This window comes from Thunnus maccoyii, chromosome 20, assembly GCF_910596095.1.
Source record: "Thunnus maccoyii chromosome 20, fThuMac1.1, whole genome shotgun sequence".
Lineage (NCBI taxonomy): Eukaryota > Metazoa > Chordata > Actinopteri > Scombriformes > Scombridae > Thunnus > Thunnus maccoyii.
This window is the reverse complement of record NC_056552.1, coordinates 8,199,517-8,219,810: the sequence shown is the minus strand read 5'-3', so window position 1 is coordinate 8,219,810 and position 20,294 is coordinate 8,199,517. Positions and strand designations below refer to the sequence as shown.

Below are 20,294 nucleotides of genomic sequence, written 5' to 3'. Positions count from 1 at the left end.
TAGAGGCATCATAGTCTCACTAGTGGGGGGAGATTGAGCGAGCACCAAAGAGAGAGTTTTGCGCTGAACCACAAATGTTACCTTGATGAAGGCTCTTTCCAAGGACTAGTGCTCTCCAGAGTTGGTTTCAGCTGTGTGGTCTCTCTAAACATTGTCACGTGGGCTTCTATGCATAAGGGTTATAGTCATTGTGATACCGGTAGTTCCATTTGCAAGATCCATGTGTGTTCATAGTGGTCCACCATGGGTCAAGTTACGATGGGGAATAGCAGTGAAGGGAGGGAGAAGAGGTGCACTATCACTATGGTGACCATTTTCTCTTTCATTTACAATATCTCTCTTACTTTCCCACATTGCTTTTTCCTTCTTCCTCTCTGTCTCCCTTTACTCTCCCCTTCTCCTGCTACACCTCCTCAGGTGGCATAACTTTAATTTGCAGCCTCCCTAGGGGTCTGTCTTGCTGCCTCTCTCTGTGCTCTGCTTAATCACACCTCAGCAATAGATGCTACATCCACTCTAATATGTTTTAAAACGCATAACTTTTGCTACATTTATTGCCTAGCGTCCACACTACTCTGGCGTTTTTGGAATTTTTGAGACTTCTGAAAATGCTGGTGATCCCGTTTTAGAATGAAAACTCCAGGATTACGTTTTAGTCTAGACAAGTGGGAAAAAAACGCTTGTGTGGACAGAGAATGTTTTCGTTTTAAACATTAAGGTGGACGTAGCCAGAGGCCAGAATAACTGTGGTAATCACCTCCAACTACAACTATTTAACAGCTAATAAAATGAATGCTTCCTCTGCAAGCTGTTGTACTTCAACTACATCTCTTGTTGCATTGTGTTTACTTTTACATTCTGATCAGTTTGGAGCGCACCGTTCGTCAAAATGCTGAGAGCTGCTTCTTCAATTGTGTCAGACAATACGGTAGTGGGTGTATTTGTCTTGTCTCAGTCTTGTCTTGAGGAAGATTACAAGGACTTTTTTGTTCCAGTTGCAAATTTTTGTTGGTATTAACTAAATCCCAGGTACTTATGGGCGTAGCGGGGATGGTCAAGCAGCTGTTGCTTGTGATTGGTCAAGTAGATGTGTCATCACGTCCCAACAACAACATACACAACATAGCAGTAACCACCACTTCTATGTGTACATTGGCAAGGAGATTTTTAACTTTGAACTGCAGACTTTTTTAATATTATAATGACATAAATCCAAAGCATTTGGTCTTTTCAGTGACATACTGTATATCCGATCCTTTGTAAAATACAATGGAGAAGCAAAGCAGAACTGACCACCTTTCTCAAATGGTTCAGGTTATTCGAAGCTCCAGGTTATGGCTCGTTAAGTCCCATTAACTTGAAGTAACACCAGCGTTATATTATAGGCAGAGCAGAAGGTCACACTGACCCAGACAGCAGCCTGCTACACAACACAAGAGACACGGACTTTGAACGACAACCCACATTAACCTTCCTGCTCAAGTCTCCTTCTTATATAGCAGAAACACGTCTTTTCCTGAACCTTAGCTTGTTGAACGAGCCACCGAAGAAGTATTTACCTGGAAAAGTGCACTAACATTAGTTTGCAGGCCAGATTAATTAGCAGCTCAGCTTTAGCTTATTAAAAAGCATGTAGACATATCTGCAAATGCCACCTCGGTGCCTTACTCTCCAATACCAGTGATAACAAAACACTGTCTGTATATGACTTATAGTCTACAACGCACATTTGTCTACTTTTGTCTCTTTTTGCCCTGCCTGCCCTGTGTAAACACGGGTTCACATTTGTGGTTTTGAGTGGAATATCTCAATGAAATATTTAAGAAGAATTTCAGTAGACTCTGACCAGGAAAAATCAAGGTATTTCATCAACTTGACACAGGATCCACAATTGAATAGGCTACTAAAACCCATGCCTCAGGGTCAGGGATGCATGTACACACATACGTAATATAGTGTCAACACAATACACCACCAGGACCCTGGATGTGTAAAGAAAACCCAAGAAAAACTTCTGCAATTTTGCCTCCCTGCTGCCAGTTTTCCCCCTGGCAAGGCAGCGTCTCACTGTTGCACTGTGACTGCTCTCTTTTGGCCATGTGGTCTCTGCAGCTGTTGTTCTTGGCAAAGGCAAAGACTTCCGTGCCGTCTCTCGCAGTACACTCATAAACTTGCGGATTCACTTTGTCTTGTGATTCTTTGTGATGCTTGTCTGGTTCACTGTCCAGGTTCAAGAAACTCTGTCCTTTCTTTTCTCATTGCTGAGATGTTAAGCAAGGCATAGATGGATGCAATGGATCGGTTTGACCTGGGCCCTCACGGCTTTGTTGTATTGTGATGCAGAGCAGAACGCAAGGAGAAAAATAACTTATTTATCACTGATTATCCTTCCTTTATTTAATGGGAATGCATTTGGCAGGGTCTTTTCCATTCAGCCGGTGTGATTTGTTGTTATTTTGGAGACTTAATGTGGTGTAAAATCAGAGGCGCCTTCAGTAATTTTCCAGGAATTGTAGTCCTGTTGGCTTGAAGGTGAGCTTTCTGCTGAATAGTAGCGGTGGACCCCGTCCCCTCGCTATTTCATCTGTGACAACAACTTACTACCCACTACATGGTTTTCTCTCCCAGAAACTTTCCATTGACACTCAGGCATGGATTTATCTGCATTACACAGAAAACAACCTTGTATAGGTGTCTGTTAAGACAGAACACAAGGGGAGCCTGACCTGGAGGAGTCAGTGGGAGGACATCCCTGACACACACACACACACACACACACACACACACACATTGCAGTTCCCTTGAGTAATCTGCTGTAGCTACTGATCAATTAATGGCCCCTGCCTGTGATGCTCAGATCCTGTCAGTCTGTTATAGATTCCCCATTAGTCATGAGGGCCAGTGAATAGCCAAGCCCTTCCTCTGCATTTCTCTACAACCAACTGACCAACATTAGTCAGGCACCCAACAACCTGCAGGTCAAAAGGGAAACGATGTCAAGGAGAATCAGCTCGAAGAACAGAGAACAACATATCACCGTGCACACGGATACAGGAATGAATGAATGTTTGTACCTATAGGCTGCAACTAATGATAATTCCCATCACTGATTAGTTTGTTGATTATTTTCCCAATGAATCATTTGGTGTATAATTTCCCAGAGCCCAAGGAGATTTGTCCAACCAACCCAAAGCTATTCAGTTTACAAAGATAAACAGAAAAACATCAGCTTGTCTTTATATATGAGTAGCTGGAACCAGAGAGCACTGCATATACGTATCTAGGACTGGGAATCAAATACTTGCTCAATACTTTTTGAGTAAACTTTTTGGATGGATTTAGTAATAGCATGTTATGTTTCATGTTGTGAAATCTTTGGTTCCTCAGCAGATCGGTTCATTTAGACACTATTTGACCTTGAAGGTTATTTGGGACATCATTTTTTTTCTTCGCCAAGGCTGGTTTTCTGAACACTCAACCAACCACAAGCAACAGGGAAGCAGAAAGCGAACAGTGAGCCACAAATCTCTAGTTCATGCCCCCGGTGAGAAAACAAGTGGCTGTTTTCATGAGCAACACTCCCCCACCTCTTCCCATCTCTCTCACCCCTCCATCTCTCCATCCCCAGGAGCTGTAGCTTTTTCATCACAGGTCTATTGAGCAGTAGGGCATGCAGCCTGCTGCTTGCTCTCACTCTTCTCTCCCTCTCGTGCTTTCTTTTGCCTTCATCTGTCTACTGGCTGCGGTTTGACTCATACCTTAGCCAGCCATGTGAGCCGCTTGATCCATCCGACCCCTCTCTCTCTCTCTCTCCTGGGGGAGACCATCAACCGACCAGGGCCATTTGTCTGCATGTAATGGAGGTCTGAGGCTGTGGAGCGAGGTTAGGCCCCTCACGGCCCAGCGGAGAGGGACAGCCACGACAGATGCCAAAACACTCCCGAGTGTGTGTATGTGTTAGAACAGGCGCGGCTCTGTCACACTGTGTCAGTACTGGATTAACGCGATAAGATATGCATACAGACTGACAAACTCAGTGGTTGAGCTAGACACAAAGATATGTTCTTAAGCTTCAAAATATGCAGTCCAGGGACAATGTGTTCTTAATTAAAGAGAGCAATCATGGATCATTGTTTATTTCATTTTGCAATAATGTAATTTATTGGTTTTAATGAAAATTAGAGGGGGGGAAGTAACTGGTGCCAAATAAAACATTTAAACTTCCATCTCTCTGTTTCAATCAAACATAGATCCTCATCATCAGTATTGATTAAAGTGCTCATTATAAGGCTGGCAGTCATTGAAATCCCACTCTTAACACTAAATATAAATAAACTGATCCACAAGAAAGTAATTGCATATGAAACTAATATTGCCTCTCGTTGCAAGTGAAATTGAGGTTGCACAAAAAAGCTGCACAGTTGGCCAAGATGTTTTCTGAGCAGCTGTCCAGCCTGCCAGGCTCTCTCTTGTGGACCGCAGCTCTTTCTGGAGAACAATAATGGGAAAGGAAATTGGGTTGGAATAAAACGAAAAAGCAGTCAAAGATGCAGAAATAAAAAAAATATATATATATATATCAGAGAGAAATTCACTGTTATATTATTGCTGATATTCACACATATCTGATTTGTCCAAATTCCTCAGCTCTGTGACTTGATAAATCCCTGCACCGTGCTGGATATGTGGTAAGCCATCGTCACAAGCAGGCCTCAGACATCTGCTCACAACACCACTGAGTGACTGGTGAGTTGGATAAGGATGACCAAAATGCATCCAGACAGAGACTGGGAGAGATAAAAAAAAAAAAAAAGAAACATGCTAAAACAAGAAATCACTTAAGTAAGCCGGTCAAAAAAAAAAAAGAACAATTTCATTACATTTCAATCTTATAACCAAATTCTTATCTCCCTCTTCCTTTTCCTTCACTATACAAGAAAAGCCATTCCGGATAATTGGCTTATTTTTAATTTCTTCCTGCATCATGTGGTCTTTGATCCCTGAGGCCAGGCGAGAACAGGGAGCGGTTAGATCTGCTGAACATGCTGTGTAACAAAGTTTTGTGTGACCCCCACTGCAGCAGCCCTGATTACAGGCTGAGGGGAGAGAATGCTCAGCAGGGCAGCACATTAAAATCAACTAGCAGAGGGAAAAATTGCCGCCTGTTCACATTAACATTGATGAATTTAGGGCTCGCTGTGGATGATGGTGAAATATTGGTTGAAATTTAGTTTGGCAAGTGCTCGGACACAGTTATTGAGTAGTGAGTTCTGTTCAGAGGCAGTAGAAACGGGGAAGAAAGAGAAAGACCTTGTAAGATCCCCTCACACAGTGCACGACCTTATCACAGAGAGGATGTGTTGTCTCCTTACGACAGGTCGTATAAAGTTCTGCCTCCTGTAACTTCGCAGCGCTAACCTATATCTTCATCCTCAAGAGTTTCTTAAGCGACAGGTAAAGAAGTTAAGTCCAGAAATATGTCCCCGTTTTAGAAAGGTCCTGAGAAGTCACCTCGGATTCATTCAGTGCTTTGGACACTTCCGTTCTGCCCACATCCCTGAAGGGATCCATAATTCATGGCTGTGTGTCCAGGATGTCACCGCTCCAGCGAGCTAGCATTAAATATTTACCGCAGATCATAAGCTGCAGCCATTGAGGCCTGCCAGCCCCTTTAAGAAGACTGTTTTCAGTCTCAGCATGCATGGGGAATCCCAAATGAACCCAGTGACTGTGTCCGCTTTGAGATATTTGAAAATCGATCAGTCCGTGGATGGATCTCATAAGTCGTCATACTGTAAATGCTAACAGCACAGGTAGCTATATGTAGCACACGCAGCATATCACTCTCTGTGCAGTGTCATCTTCTGTATATCGCCGAAGCTCACCTTATGGAGCTACAATGAGAGTTTGAAGGGTTTTTTTATGTGTGCTCACCTATATGTATTTTCTGTTTGTACTTATGAGCATTTTACTTCTTTCCTATTTAAACTTTCTTTCCCCAGTTTCTCATCAGCTCTTGTTCCCTTGATAAGGCACAGCAGGTACTTAGATCCCCCACCGAAGAGATGAAGGTCAGGAAGGAGGAAGGAGTGAATGGAGAAGAGGATTGAGAGAGAGAGAGAGAGATTGGAGGAGGAGAGTGAGAAAGAGGTCAACTGCCGCGAAACAGGAACATGGCTGAGATTTACAGGACAGGGGTCACCGTTTTTACACTGGTGTGCAACAAGCAGTGAGAATTACAGTACTTCTATAGAACAAGCCATTACTGTTTGCACCGCCGTTATTCCAGATTTAGCGCTGCCAATAGTTCTAGGAACTTTAAAGAAAATGTCAAAGAGAAAATCAAACAGAAATGTCACAGAGCACAGAGGGTAGCCAGAACCATTTGAATGATATTGATTTGTTTCTTCAGCAGTAGTATTTGTCTGAAAGACCGAGCTTCCAAATAGCTCTGTGACTGAAAATCTCTTTTGTCTCTTTCCTGATGTAAAAGTGCCCTTGTCTTCAAGTGTGTCACAAATGTCACGAAATATGCTTTTTTTTAAATTTAGTTTTTGTTGATTCTCAAATATCTGTTCTGTGTGTCTGTTTCCTCAGACAGCTTGGGTTTGGTAGATGACTGAACATCACCTCTGCATGTGACCACATTGAATATCTGATATGGATGGAAGGAGTAGAGAAGAGAGAGGAGGGGGGGGACGGAGGGACGGAACAGTGGATGGAGGGATAAGGCCAGATGAAAAGATATATGTGGAGGAAGGCACCCAGTTGGAACGCACTATCTACCTCCAGAACAGGCACAGATAATAAGAAAATATTGATTGTAAACATAGTCAGGGGGCTGTAGCATCAGGCGGCAGAGAGGAAGGAGGAGGGGTTTCTCCCTATCTGGTTGCTACATTGACGAGGGAAAGTCCAAGGGAGGACTTGATAGAGACAACAAGACACCAGGTATTAGCCCCTATAGAACACCTGCTGAAAAATGGATCAGGGTTTATTTATTCAGGTGTCATTTCAGCAGCCGACAAGGAAGATGCTATTGTTTCCTGCCAAAAGTGGTTTGCTGCCAAAACGCAGGCCACAGGAAGCAGAGGGGTACAAATAGCCAATTAAAAGCTCTGGGTTATTATGCAAGGCTATCATATTTCAGAACAGACCATAAGGAGAAGTATAAGCAGGGGAGGTTGTCAATATTTCTACTTTGCTCAGTCAGCACCAACACATTGTTTACACATTGTAAATCAATATACCTAATGCTGATTGAACAATGTAATTAAAATGTTAAAATGTTTAATGCCCTTTTTAGCCATGGGATCAAGTATGGATACATAACCAGACTTCAAACATATTTAGCTCTAATGAGGCGGCCTATCACTACCATCGAAGGCTGAAAATATATAACTTTTCCTAAGGAGCTTTCTCTGAACTTTTTGATCTTGTAAGTTTTAAAATTGTTTGCATCCCACTGGATTCCTTACACCTATCCTGACTTCTCCTCCTGATTGAAATTTTATTATATATCAGGATAAACCCCTTGAGATGTGTCATCTCGTTTTCAAGGGGGTCCCGTTAAGTATGATCTACAAAATGCCTCACAATTTTTATTTTTTTATACTTGTCTCCTCAGTGCCATCACTCTGGACAACACGCTGGTCATCCTGTCTACGGTGGCACCAGATGCCGGGCGATACTACGTTCAAGCGGTAAATGACAAGAATGGAGAGAACAAGACCAGCCAGCCCATCACCCTGTCAGTAGAGAGTGAGTAAACACATATTGTATACACACATACTGCAATCAACCATCAATGCCAAGGCAGGTGACAGGTCTGGATGCAAGTGAGATCTTGCAACACTGATTGTGGAAAGTAACATTTAAAATTTTACTAAAGTGCTGAAGTACTTTCTTGAGTCTTTCCATTTTCCTTTATACTTCTACATCAGCAAATATCAGAGGGAAATAAATAGCTTTTTAGTCCACTACATTACTACAGTTTTACTCACTAGTTACTTTGCAGTTTACGATTTTAAAAAATATATCATATCTCAGCTTATAAAACATGTGTTGTAGATACCCAACGGTTTTTAAAGTAGTTAAAATCATCTCTGCATCAACCAGCTACAGCGTTAAAATGACATGCTTATTAATGCATCAGTGATAATGATCAAATAATCAGTATTTAGGTCCTTTACTTAAAAACTAGTAATACCACACTGTAAAAAATAATGAACAGTAATATTTCTGCATTGACGATGTTACTTAAGTAAAATATGAAGAGATATGAAATGGAAATACTCAAGTATAGTGCATTATGGCCCTTTACAGTGTTTCATTATCATATATACAGTATATATTATATTATTTGCAGTTTGGTTTTTTTTAAGTTCAGTCCAGTACTTGAGTAAATGTACTTGTATGTTGCATTCCACCACTGCAAATAATATAATACATATGATAAAGTAACACTCCGTGAAGGGCCATAATGCATACTGAGTACTTTTGATACTTTAAGTGCATATTACATAAAGTGATGATACATATATGTATATTTACATTGTTGTTGCTACTTTTACTCAAATAAAGGATCTGAATACCACCACCACTCTGCGACATCCAAGAGGCTCAACCTTTATGATTAGATTTCATTTCACTGCAGTGTAGTGTTTCACCAGCCTTTGTTGCGGGTGAACACAAACACACACAAACACACACACATACACACATACACACACACAGGAAGAGGGAAGCTACAGAGACAGGGGCGCAGACAGTCTGTTCTCCTGCCAAGCAGTTCTTAATATTCCCCAGCATCTTTAGCTCCCAAAACAAACAAAAAAACACAAGATACACAAATTTAAACCAATTCAGTTGGCTTCAGCTCAGCAGAGTGAAATACAAGAGGAAACCTAACAGAGAGCATCTGATGACACGCTAGACTGGAGTTCAGTATGGAAGTGAATGAGGAGGGTAAGATATTACAGTTGACAACACAAGGGAGCAGAAATAGCCTGTGGCACATATGGAGAACAGTGGCAGAGTTGATAATACTTGTGCTACAACACACACACACACACTCTGGTTCAGGTTAGATAGAGAGCCTAGTGGGAGGTCTCAACTGGATGGGTCTCGGGGAATCATGCCATGCATTTACATGAACATTCCACACATGCTCCGCATATGCACACACGTGAACATGCACGTGCACGCACACAAACCCCACACATACACACACTGATGTATAGGCTGCCAGGAGAGCCAATGCTGAGGGTTGCGTGTGTTTGAGTGAGTGCTTACGGTATGTGCGTGTGTATCTGTCAGTATCTGCTACAGCAGCTGTTCCTGCAGCGACGCCTCTGACACTGCATTTCCCATGAGCTTTCCTGGCTCTAGCAGTACTTGCCTAAGACTTGGCGAGAGTGAAGGACAAGGAGAACTCTGACAGTGTTATTCATGTTATAGTTTCCATGCTCAGAGCGAAGTTTAAAAAGTAAATTTAAACTTCAACAAGACTGAAAATGCGTCTGTTCGGCCACTTCTTGACACTCTCCTCTCCCAAACTGGCTGTTGTTTTAAAGGAATAGTTCAACTAATAGTTAACTTTGGGAAAGACACATACAGTATTTGCTTACTTTGCAAGAATGAAGGTCGATATCTGCACACAGAGCCGGAGTCTGTGCGTTGGCATAATTTTAAAACTTTGGACAGAGCCGAGTTAGCTGTGCTCCCCCCCTTCCTCCAGTCCTTATGCCAAGTTAGATTAACCACGTCCTGACTCCAGCTCCAAACTTCACACCACACATAAAACACTCTAAAGTGTTTCTTTTAAGTACACAACAGCTCAGCTCATTTTTGAGTATTTTTAGGTTTGAAATATGCAGCAGTGTTTTCCTGGTGACAAGCAGTCAAACCTTGGCCTTGTTTAAGGTTTGTGTGTGTGTGTGTGTATGTGTGTATGTGTGTGTGTGTGTCTGTGTGTTTATGTGTGTGTGTGTCTGTGTGTTTGTGTGTGTGTGTGTATTTATGTGTGCACACATGGCCTGTGTACAGCATCCAATGACCCAAGATTGGTAAGATTGAGTCATGACAGCCCCTGAAGCTACATCTGACATGTTCAGCCACAAGCAGACTCCCAGGGCATGATGGGATTGACGGATCAGTGTGAGTTTATCACAGACATGACACATCTCAAGCAGCACACACACACACACACCCTGTGCTCTCACTGCCATGGGCTGTCTGTCTCTGACACACACACACAAACACACACACACGTACACAAGCAAACAAACCGACATTAACTGTTTTGCACATGCAGAGTTTTGTACACAGCAGTCTATTCGCTCCTTTAGCTTCGTGTTGGTCAGGCAGTATTTTTCTATCCCTGTTTCTGGTTCTCTAGCAGACATCTTATTATACACAGTCAGTGCACTGTCTCGTCCTATTCAGCCCATCTCTCTGTCAGAACTCAGATACAGTGTGTGCACTGGTCAGTTTCAATATTTCACGTTGATGAGCACCCACAGAGTGCACCGGGTGGAAATGAAATGTATAGGACATCATGATCCAGAGAACCCCGTTATATCTGCCCGTGGACTCACCACATTCTGTCTCTATTAGATATCTGCTTCTGTCTATCTAGCACGTTTGTTGTTCCCTGCGTAACCTCTACATATGTGTGTGTTTTTGTTGGTATGTTTGTGTGGCAAAACCTGTCTGTCTGTCTGTCTGTCTGTCTAGATATCGGAGGTCCAGCTGACCCCATTGCTCCCACCATCATCATCCCTCCCAGGAACACTAGCGTGGTCACAGGCACATCAGAGGTCACGATGGAGTGTGTGGCCAACGCCAGGTAAACATCACAGAAACTGCAGGGTCATGCACCATTTTGTTAAAGGGTCATTTCACCCAAGTCACTGAGGCTAATCCACAGAACCCACCGACAGGAGATTTCATCAGGATGGTCTCTTTGGTAGCAAATACTTTCAGTTAGAAGTGTTTGCATCAAAATGTGTGGATTATCCGGAGAAATGGGGGGATGCTGATATGAGAGATTTTTTAAAAAGGCATTTTTCTCACAATATTCTGGGGGTAATTGTTGATTCCAACATAGTTGCTCTTATTGTGCAAATTTTTGTAGACACAAGTGTTCTTGTATCTTGGAATATGCAACAACAAAGCAGACTAGCCCACTAATGACATCCCTCGATTCATGAAATATTCAATTTGAATTTAAAACAGTTGGCATCATCTCAGCCCGCTGACAGGTATTTTTTTTTTTAGATTTGAATACCTGATTCTCCAACAGATTAAATAGATTGATGGTATGTGTCATATTGTGAGAAAAATATATTTTAGACCAGCGTTGCATAGATTTGAATAAATACAAAATCACAATTATAAGCAATATTTACACAGATTGTGAAGACACTCTACTTTTTCCTTTGTTAGACCTCTTATCAAGCTGAGTATCTCGTGGCGTAAGAATGGCGTGTTGGTGACCAGCGGTTTGAGTGACTTCAACCGCAGGCTGACCATCCTCAGTCCTGTGGTGAGTGATGCCGGCTACTACGAGTGTGAAGCCATTCTCCGCAGCAGCAGTGTGCCCTCAGTCAGTGCTGGGGCTTATCTGCACGTACTAGGTAAGAATTATAGGCTAAATTATGCTCTTGCCTGGGATTTCTCCAGTATTATCACTTAGCACTTACAGCAGGACTGTTGTAATCTTTCTTTATACATGCACATTTGCTGTTGACAATATCTTCTTATTACACTTGTTACCACTTTGGCTCCATACCAATTCACACCTTCTTTCTTGGACGACCAAAGGAATTTAAAGAAATTATAGCAGCATTCAGAGGCGGTCATGTAAATGTCTACCCATCACAAAGTCTGTGAACAGTAGGTTTAATCAGACACTGCTTTGAAATACTATTTGAGTTGGGTTTTTTTTTTTTTTACAGTGTACCCTGAGGACAAAAATCACATACAAGAGTGAAAGCACAAACATTAGGGAAATGTGCTCTGACTCCAAATCTACACTAGCCTTGATGAGAAAGCTTCATATCTTTGCCACTGCTGAGTCAAAATAAGTTCATCATTCCTTTCCCCCTGTGCTTTGTTTGTGTTTTTTATATTCACAGCACTTATCTCAATGTTTGTGCTTTTGCCTTTTGTATAAAATGTGTTTTAATAATTGAGGAATTTCAGGATTTGGAGCACATTTCCTTCATGTCTGTGATTTCATTCTTTGCTGTTTTGTCCTCTCTTCAGAGCTTTTTTTTATTATGCACAATATAAAGACAAAATAATGTGATTAGCAATATGTGCCGCATTGCTGCATGCTTTCATATTAGCATGACAAACTGAATGAAAACATTTCAGTATTTGGCTACATACATCAGGCAAATGTGTGGGAGTAAACTTAACGTTTAGTTCAAATAAAAGAACTGGTATGAAATTCATATAAATATTATTATTCTCACTATATGATTCTGGCAAAGGTATAGCTGTGAAGTCATGAGGCAATGAGCGGAAAATGTTATTGATTTAAAAGGGAGGAAACTAATGGTTGGCTTGAAGAAACTGTTTAATAGAATTGCTCGAGTCACTTTCATTCCATCCCACTGAAAGTCTTTGATGTTTTCAAGGTTGTGATGTGATTCAAAGCAGAAGGTGCGGTGAACTTTTCCCTTGATATAGCTAACTGAGCCTTTTCCTCTCCCCATGACTTTGATGGATACATTTAAAAAACTGATTTATTTCATCAAACTACTGTATAATTTCATTATTTTCAGCTGCGCTATGAGTAGTTTGGCCCCCAAATCGTTATATTTTAAAGCACAAGATATTTACAGTTCAACTGCTTTATCTTCTAGTGTCAGCAATTACAGGTAGTAGTTGGGGAACTTTGATGATTACAGCCGCAGGTTTGAAGTTACATCACTTCAAATCTTATTGTATGTTTCTTTATTTATCCTCCTGCCTTTTTTTTTTTTCACTCTGTCCCTCAGAGCCACCACAGTTTATAAAAGAACCAGAGAAACACATCACAGCTGAGATGGAGAAGGTGGTTGACATACCCTGTCAGGCACGAGGTGAGTGTTGTGTACGTGTATATATGCATATGTGTGTAAAGAATATGTACAGTATGTGTGCATTTTAGTACAAGAATGTCAGAACATACTGTATTAAGTGATTACTTGTTAGAATATTCACATATTCAAATAATTTTAATATCTAACTATTATTTAAACTATTCTATGGGATTCTATGCAGAACATTTCAATGAAAAAGTCAAATATAATGTACAATAAATCAATAATCAATAAATCTAACCCTCTGCAGGAGTGCCCCAGCCAGACATTGTGTGGTACAAGGATGCTTTGCCCATTGACCCAGTGAAAACACCCAGGTACCGGGTGCTGGTGGGAGGCAGCTTGCAAGTCAACGGCCTCCTGCCTGATGACACAGGAATGTTCCAGTGCTTTGCCAGGAATTCGGCAGGAGAAGTCCAGACCAACACATACCTGGCTGTTACCAGTAAGTGCTTCAGGGAATTATTTTCTACAGATAATTACTGTTATTAAATTACAATGTGTGTGTGTGTGTGTGTTTTTTTTAAACACCTCACACCTTTTTTACAGAATAGTGTTAAATCCTTACACAACTCTCTCAAGCCTCTTGTCAGATTCAGAAAATACCAGGTGTAATTTCTGTACATAAATGGAACAGAATTCCAACATGGACTTAAGGAGAAGAGTAAGAGCAATTTGCTGCTTTAAGTGGACAATTTCTCACTCCAAAATGATTACTACTTAAATTACGCAGAGGTCATATTTTATTAGAGTTCAAAAAAATCTACGAAACAGCTTTTTCAAAGACGTCAAGGAAAGTATTTTTAGCCACACTAGTGGTGTAACTTTCAGTCAGTCAGTCAGCCGTTAGGTCCACCTCTTCGGTCCAGACTGAAATATCTCTGAATTGGATTGCGGTGAACGTTTGTACAGACATTCATGGTCCCCAGAGGATGAAGCCTGCAGAGTCTGATGATTCCCTGACTTTTCGTCTTGTACCACCATGAGGTCGACATTTGTGATTTTAAGTGAAATGTCTCAACAACAACCTGATGCACTGGCACAAAATCTTATTCAGACATGTCACCCTCAGGATGAATGTTATAGCTTTGGTTTATGACCTAATACCTACAAAACTATGTCATTCTCATCAGCCTCAGATGTACTTAATGTTCATTTTTAATTAGCAAATGTTAGCAAGCTTACACAAAAACAATGTGTAACTTTAACTTTAGGTTGCAACATATTACACAAGTTCTAGCGTCATTACACTGGCTACCTGTAACATTGAAGATCGATTTTTTTACTTGTTTATAAGGCCCTAAATGGTTGAGCACCTTCATACCTCTCTGATTGCTTATCTGAGTATGTTCCAAACTGTTCCCTTAGGTCATTTAGTGCTGGCTTGTTCAATGTACCAAAAATAAATTACAAAAACTATGGTGAAGCAGCTTTCTGTTATTATGCACCAAAGGTTTGGAACAAACTCCCATCACAAATAAAACAAGCAACCTCTACTGATAGTTTGAAGAAACAGCTCCAAACTTATTGTTATGATCTTGCTTTTAATTAGTTCCACCTTTTTTAACATTATTAGTTTGATATTTCTTTTATATTTCTCATATTTGTTTTATGCTTTTTACATTCTTAAGATTATCATTTTCAACTTGTTTTTATTACTAGTGTTATGCTATTTTTTATCTCTTAAGAATTTAATTGTCTTTTATTTCTATATTTCGCTCTTTTGTCTCCTGATTTTAATACCTGTGTTATTGATTTCTATTGTTTCTCTTGTAAAGCACTTTGAGCTGCATTTTCTAATATGAAAGGTGCTATATAAATAAAGTTCATTATTATTATTATTATTATCATTATTGTTGCTGTTGTTAACTTTGTGACCATGTTAGCATGCTGTTGTTTGCATTTAGCTCAAAAAACATAGTTTTAGATCTCATCATTTTAATTTCCAAAATAGCTGAAAGTCAGATTTAAGAAAACTAAAAAGGACAAAAATCTGGGTAAAAAAAATCTGGCTTTCAAATATCACTTGCAGGGCAAGTATAAAGAAGTACAGAAGTATAAACATGCTAAGCAACACGTCACAGCTATCAATCACTTGTGTGCCAGCAAACTACACATGCATCTATGTTGAGGTGATCAAAAATACAGCAGTAACAGACAAAATCTACAACTTTACCTGGAATTTCCATCTGTCATTTCTGTGAGATCAATTTGCTCCGAGCTGTCAGCGAAAAAGAACCACCCACTCGTTGCATAAAGACCCGACTTACTTCAAATTGCAGTAATCAGTGTCTTATCACAGCAAGAAACAACTGAACTGGGGAAATAAAATCCAGACAACAACTGGTTTAAACTGCCTCAATCATTTTGGTGAAAACTGGTTAAAAAGACATTAAAACGATGAGCTTTAATTATGCAGAAAGACATAGAAAGACAGAATTTTACTGTGATACTATGATATCTGTCTTTTTTCCTCCCTTCTAAAGGAATTCGTTTGTCAGGAATGTGATAGCAATGTGACAGTATTGTGATAAATGTGATCGGGGTGCTTTAGTCAGATAATAGGTGAGACTTACCAGGACATGTCTAGTAGAAAATATATAGTCTTTCTCTTAAGTAATGTTCTTCTTTATAGTGCATTTGTTATTTAGTTTATCAGGAATACATGAAATTGTTTGCATTATCACAGAATTATGATAAGTGTGCACTCAGTCTTTGCACTGTCTTATATAAATTGACCTACAGTGATAACGTTCACATTAACACAAAAAAAAAATTAAAAATATTAGTCATCATATTTGTTAACTAACTATAATCACTTGTTTTTTTCTCTGAGCGTGTGTCAGGAATTTGAAAATCACTGGTAATTTTACTCTCGCTGTGCATCTGTTTGGCAACTTTCTGACATCTAATTTTCTTCACTTTGTCTCAGTTCCTTCTGCCTTCACTCCGCTCGGCACCACATAATCAGAATTTATGATATTCTCTCTGGCTAACTCACTTTGCTATCTCTCTCTCCCTCTCTTTCTCTCCCTGAAACTCTCCTCCCCGCATCTCCCTCCTCCTTCCAGATCTAACCTTTTCCTCAACATGTCCCCGCTCTTCCTCCTCTCCTATTCCCTGTGTCCTCAGATCAACACTGCTCCTGTGACAAACCCCTCGTTCCTCCTTTCCTCTGGGGAGTGATACGGTTTTCTGTCATCCTTATAAAAGCTCTGATTTATTGCATTTCACCAATAGGGGTTTTATTTATCTACATATTGCCTTCTCTTTCTGTCTATGCTTCTCCCTCACTCATTTTCCTTCTTCCTCTCCTTATATCCTCTATCTCTATGGTTGCAAAAAAACAGACCAGCAGCAGACAGCTGTGGCACCAAGGTGAAGGTTGTGTCAATCCGTAAAGAATTAGCGGTACAAAGGATCGACTAAACGCTGAGATGCAGCAGGCTGGCGCTTACAAGAAATACATTTGAAGTGGGGTTTTGCCACAGACAGTTATTCTCTCACCTCAATAACCCTCTTACCTTCTCTCTTTACTGTACTGAGCCCTGTCTTTATTCTATGTGTGTGTGTGTGTGTGTGTGCGTGCGCGTGTGTGTGTGTGTGTGTGTGTTTGTCTACCCTCAGGCATTGCCCCAAATATCACAGCCGGACCTTCCGACAGCACTGTGATCGACGGTATGTCAGTCATCCTGCACTGCGAAACCTCTGGTGCTCCGAGACCGGCTATCACCTGGCAGAAAGGTCTTTGTTGCACACATGCACACACACACACACACACACACACACACACACACACACACACACACACTCAGGGATTATGCTGTATGTTATCTATTACACATGGGAGTATAGTTTGCCGTGGCTTAACAAATAAAGCCTGATTGGATTCCTTTAGCCAGGATTTACCCTGCACCAGGCTTTTCATGTTTGCATCCCAATAGCAGATCAGGAAAACACTGTCCTTGTTTTTCCTCGTGATCCGCCTTCCTCTCCTGTTCTGTCCCTGCATGCTACATTTTTTTTTCCTCCTCCTTTCCATTCCGTCTTCCCCCATTTTTCCACATTTGTCTCCTGTCTTATCTGCGTCTTTCTCTCCTGCCTCTTCACACATTTCAGGCGAGCGTGTGTTGGCCAGCGGTTCTGTCCAGCTGCCCAGGTTCACCCTGCTTGAGTCAGGGAGCCTGCTCATCTCTCCCTCCCACATCTCAGATGCCGGGACCTACACTTGCATGGCCAGCAACTCCAGGGGCATCGATGAGGCATCGGCTGACCTCGTGGTCTGGGGTAAGTGTGCAGGGTTAGACGGACAAGGCCTTTCACGTCCATTCAAATACACACATGCCTGATATTATGTGTTGTCATTCCTGTGGTAGTTTCTAAAGCAAGAAATCAACAGTGGTGGAGTTTTTATTGAGAGGCATAGAAAGGTTGAGAAACAAGGTTGTGTCATATAATGACAATGACCTCGCTTGTTTTTTTTTTTTCAGATACAAAAGCACGCAGCACAATGTCGTTCAATTGAAATGAAAAATTTTGGAGTTTTTTTTATAGTATTTGTCTTCTCATAAAGAAGACTTTGTATGCTGCTTTCTCTCCACTCACTTGTGAAACTTTCCTTCTGCTTCCTTCACAGCTCGCACCCGGATTACCACACCCCCACAGGACCAGAGTGTTATCAAAGGAACTAAAGCCATTATGACCTGTGGAGTCACACATGACCCCAGTGTAACTGTCAGGTAAGGGTACATTCACAAACAATTAGTAAGTTTATTTATGTAGCAGTGACAGACACAATATAAGAGTGAGAAAATAAATTCAACTAAACAAAGGGAAGTTGAAACAGGTAGGTCTTGAGCTGCTTTTTACAGCGTAAGGATGGTGTTATGTTATGTTTTTCTCTCTCTCGATTCTTTCCCAAGCCTGTGTGTGACACTCTCTACCAAAGTTATTCATTCCCTTATGAAGATTTGTGACCCCTTTAAAAAAGGGGGTCACAAATATATAGTTTCTGTTTTCAAAAAAGGCTCAGTCTGTAGTTTTTGGCAAAGCTTACTCAAGCAGGAATAAATAGTGCATCTGTGCCAGACTATGTTCCACTTTCTTATTATACACATTTGGCGCTCGAGTGATTATTTCCGGCATCAGCATGGTGTCTATGAGATTGACTCAAAATAAACTACCGTACCCACGTTGAACATCGTGAAGGAACATACCACCCGGTGCAGCGGTGTCGCTCATTGATGTGTCTTTAATGGTTTGCGGACAACAATTGAGCCTTAAGGCGCAGACTAAGCTATATCAGGCTTCGGCTACACATGCAAGACTTGTTAGCGGGTTGAATTCATTGTGGGTCTGGCTGTTTTCATGGGATTTTCCAAAAATAATAAATTTCAGAGACATGTCAAAGTCTCTCCTTTAGTTTTCAGCCCAACAAACCCTGATCAAAAAGACCTTAGAGACTTTACTGGAGTACATGGGACAATGCAGAGCAGGCAGACAAATCTGAACTTGGATTGACTGTATGTGATAGGATGTCAGTGTAAAGGTATGAAGGTAGGTTTTCAAGGACAAGTTCAAAAGCATTGCAGCTGCATTCTGGACCACTTAAGCGATTCAGGGTTGTCTCGCTAAGTCAGATAATAGAATAGCCTAGATGGAATGAAATGTAAGCCATGGATGCTACATTCCTTTTCCACATCAGCATATATTTTTTCTGTGTTTGTTATGCTATTCGCCTGAAAGTTAATACTAAACAATGCACAATGTTTGAGCCATTCAGGCATACAGATTTGTCAGAAGATGTTTCATCATTAGTCATTGCTTGCTGTATTGTCCTGTACACCTTTGGTTACTAATTAGTCATTTATCGCCCCGTCCTGAAAGCTGTGTACCTGACATGTGACCGTGCAGTTTGTACAAAAGTAAACACCTACATGCCTTTAAAATGTTTGTCGACCACTGATGTGCATTCGTGTGTCACTAGAAGAAAGTCTTTTTCTCACACACACCTCCAGCTGACAACTGCGAAACCAGTGCAACACACAACCCTCACAACAGACGTTTTACTGAACTTGGAGCTTGTAGTCAACATCAGTAGCGATCAATAGACAATTCTGTCCCTTTCTACTCCGAAGAGAAGACTACATCTGAGGCAATGTTTGAGGTGTGCAGTTTTGATGAATGTGAATTCAGTGTTTGATATGCAGCCATCAGCCGCTATGATATGCATGCAGGGCAGCTCTGATGGTGAGTTTGACAGAGGGGAGAAAGATGAAAAACCTCACTAATAGCAGGTTTTTCTCGGATTGTGGTGGAATATAAAACAACCAAACCGCAGTTTTCTAATTGCTTTACGGTCAAAACCAGTTAAAATACCATCTGAAGCTGACATACATGTTTGCATCATAGTTCACACTCCAGCAGGTGGTAGCTAAATGATAAAAGGCAGGTTCTGGAAATCTGGTTGAAACTGTTTTTTTTTTTTACGGGGTTTGTTCATGCATTTATTAATGTTCATTTCAGAGCGTGTTTCACATTGATATTGCCACTGAGAGTGAGTCACGATTATAAAACAGTGGCTATACTATAAGTTTATATAGACGGAGCCACCCAGTTATTGGTCACACTCCACCTTTTTGAATATCCCGTGCTTTGCTATCATTCCAACAATTACTACTACAGGATGAAAATGTATTAATGACATTGGCCACATTTGAATTTACAGCGAAGGTGAAAGCCAAAAGTGCTACATTATACATTAAGATGCTGCGGGGACCTGATTAATGAGTCCACTTTTTTACGATTAAACGATCACATTTGCTGACCCAGATTTAGGGGACTCTATTAAAACTCTTAAAGAAAACAAAACAAAAAAAAAGGTTGTCACACAGTATTCACATAAATTTAACTCATCCAAGCCTCATTTCATGCTGCCTGGACAAATCTGCGTCTGTTCATATCCACTTGCATTTTACTGTCGATTTCGTATGCAGACAGGCGGCTCCTAAAACATGTTGTGTGTTGCCTCTGTGTTCAGTTTGTCATTTCCAGTAATTGTCAGCCTGGGTTGGATTCTCATATTTTTTTTTTTTTTCCCATTATGACTTTTGTTCACAATAACATAGTCCTCACATTTGGAGATTGCATTTTGGTGAGTGTGAATGAATGAAAAACAACCTGTGAAGAACACCGACAGGT

General features: G+C 40.8%; 1 protein-coding gene across 7 annotated transcripts in view; it reads left to right on the top strand.

Annotated features, from left to right (window-relative positions):
- The window catches only part of sdk2b (sidekick cell adhesion molecule 2b), a 273,376-nt gene that overhangs the window by 213,950 nt on the left and 39,132 nt on the right, over positions 1 to 20,294 (top strand). For 6 of the 7 annotated variants that reach the window (XM_042396798.1, XM_042396795.1, XM_042396794.1 and 3 more), the window contains exons 5-12: positions 7,628 to 7,761; positions 10,738 to 10,849; positions 11,449 to 11,639; positions 13,011 to 13,094; positions 13,345 to 13,539; positions 16,722 to 16,838; positions 17,214 to 17,381; positions 17,731 to 17,833. In XM_042396798.1, the coding sequence (XP_042252732.1) occupies positions 7,628 to 7,761; positions 10,738 to 10,849; positions 11,449 to 11,639; positions 13,011 to 13,094; positions 13,345 to 13,539; positions 16,722 to 16,838; positions 17,214 to 17,381; positions 17,731 to 17,833 (1,104 nt within the window). Of the gene's footprint in view, positions 1 to 7,627; positions 7,762 to 10,053; positions 10,159 to 10,737; positions 10,850 to 11,448; positions 11,640 to 13,010; positions 13,095 to 13,344; positions 13,540 to 16,721; positions 16,839 to 17,213; positions 17,382 to 17,730; positions 17,834 to 20,294 lie in introns of those variants that run through there. The other variant, XM_042396799.1, reaches the window with a different exon arrangement.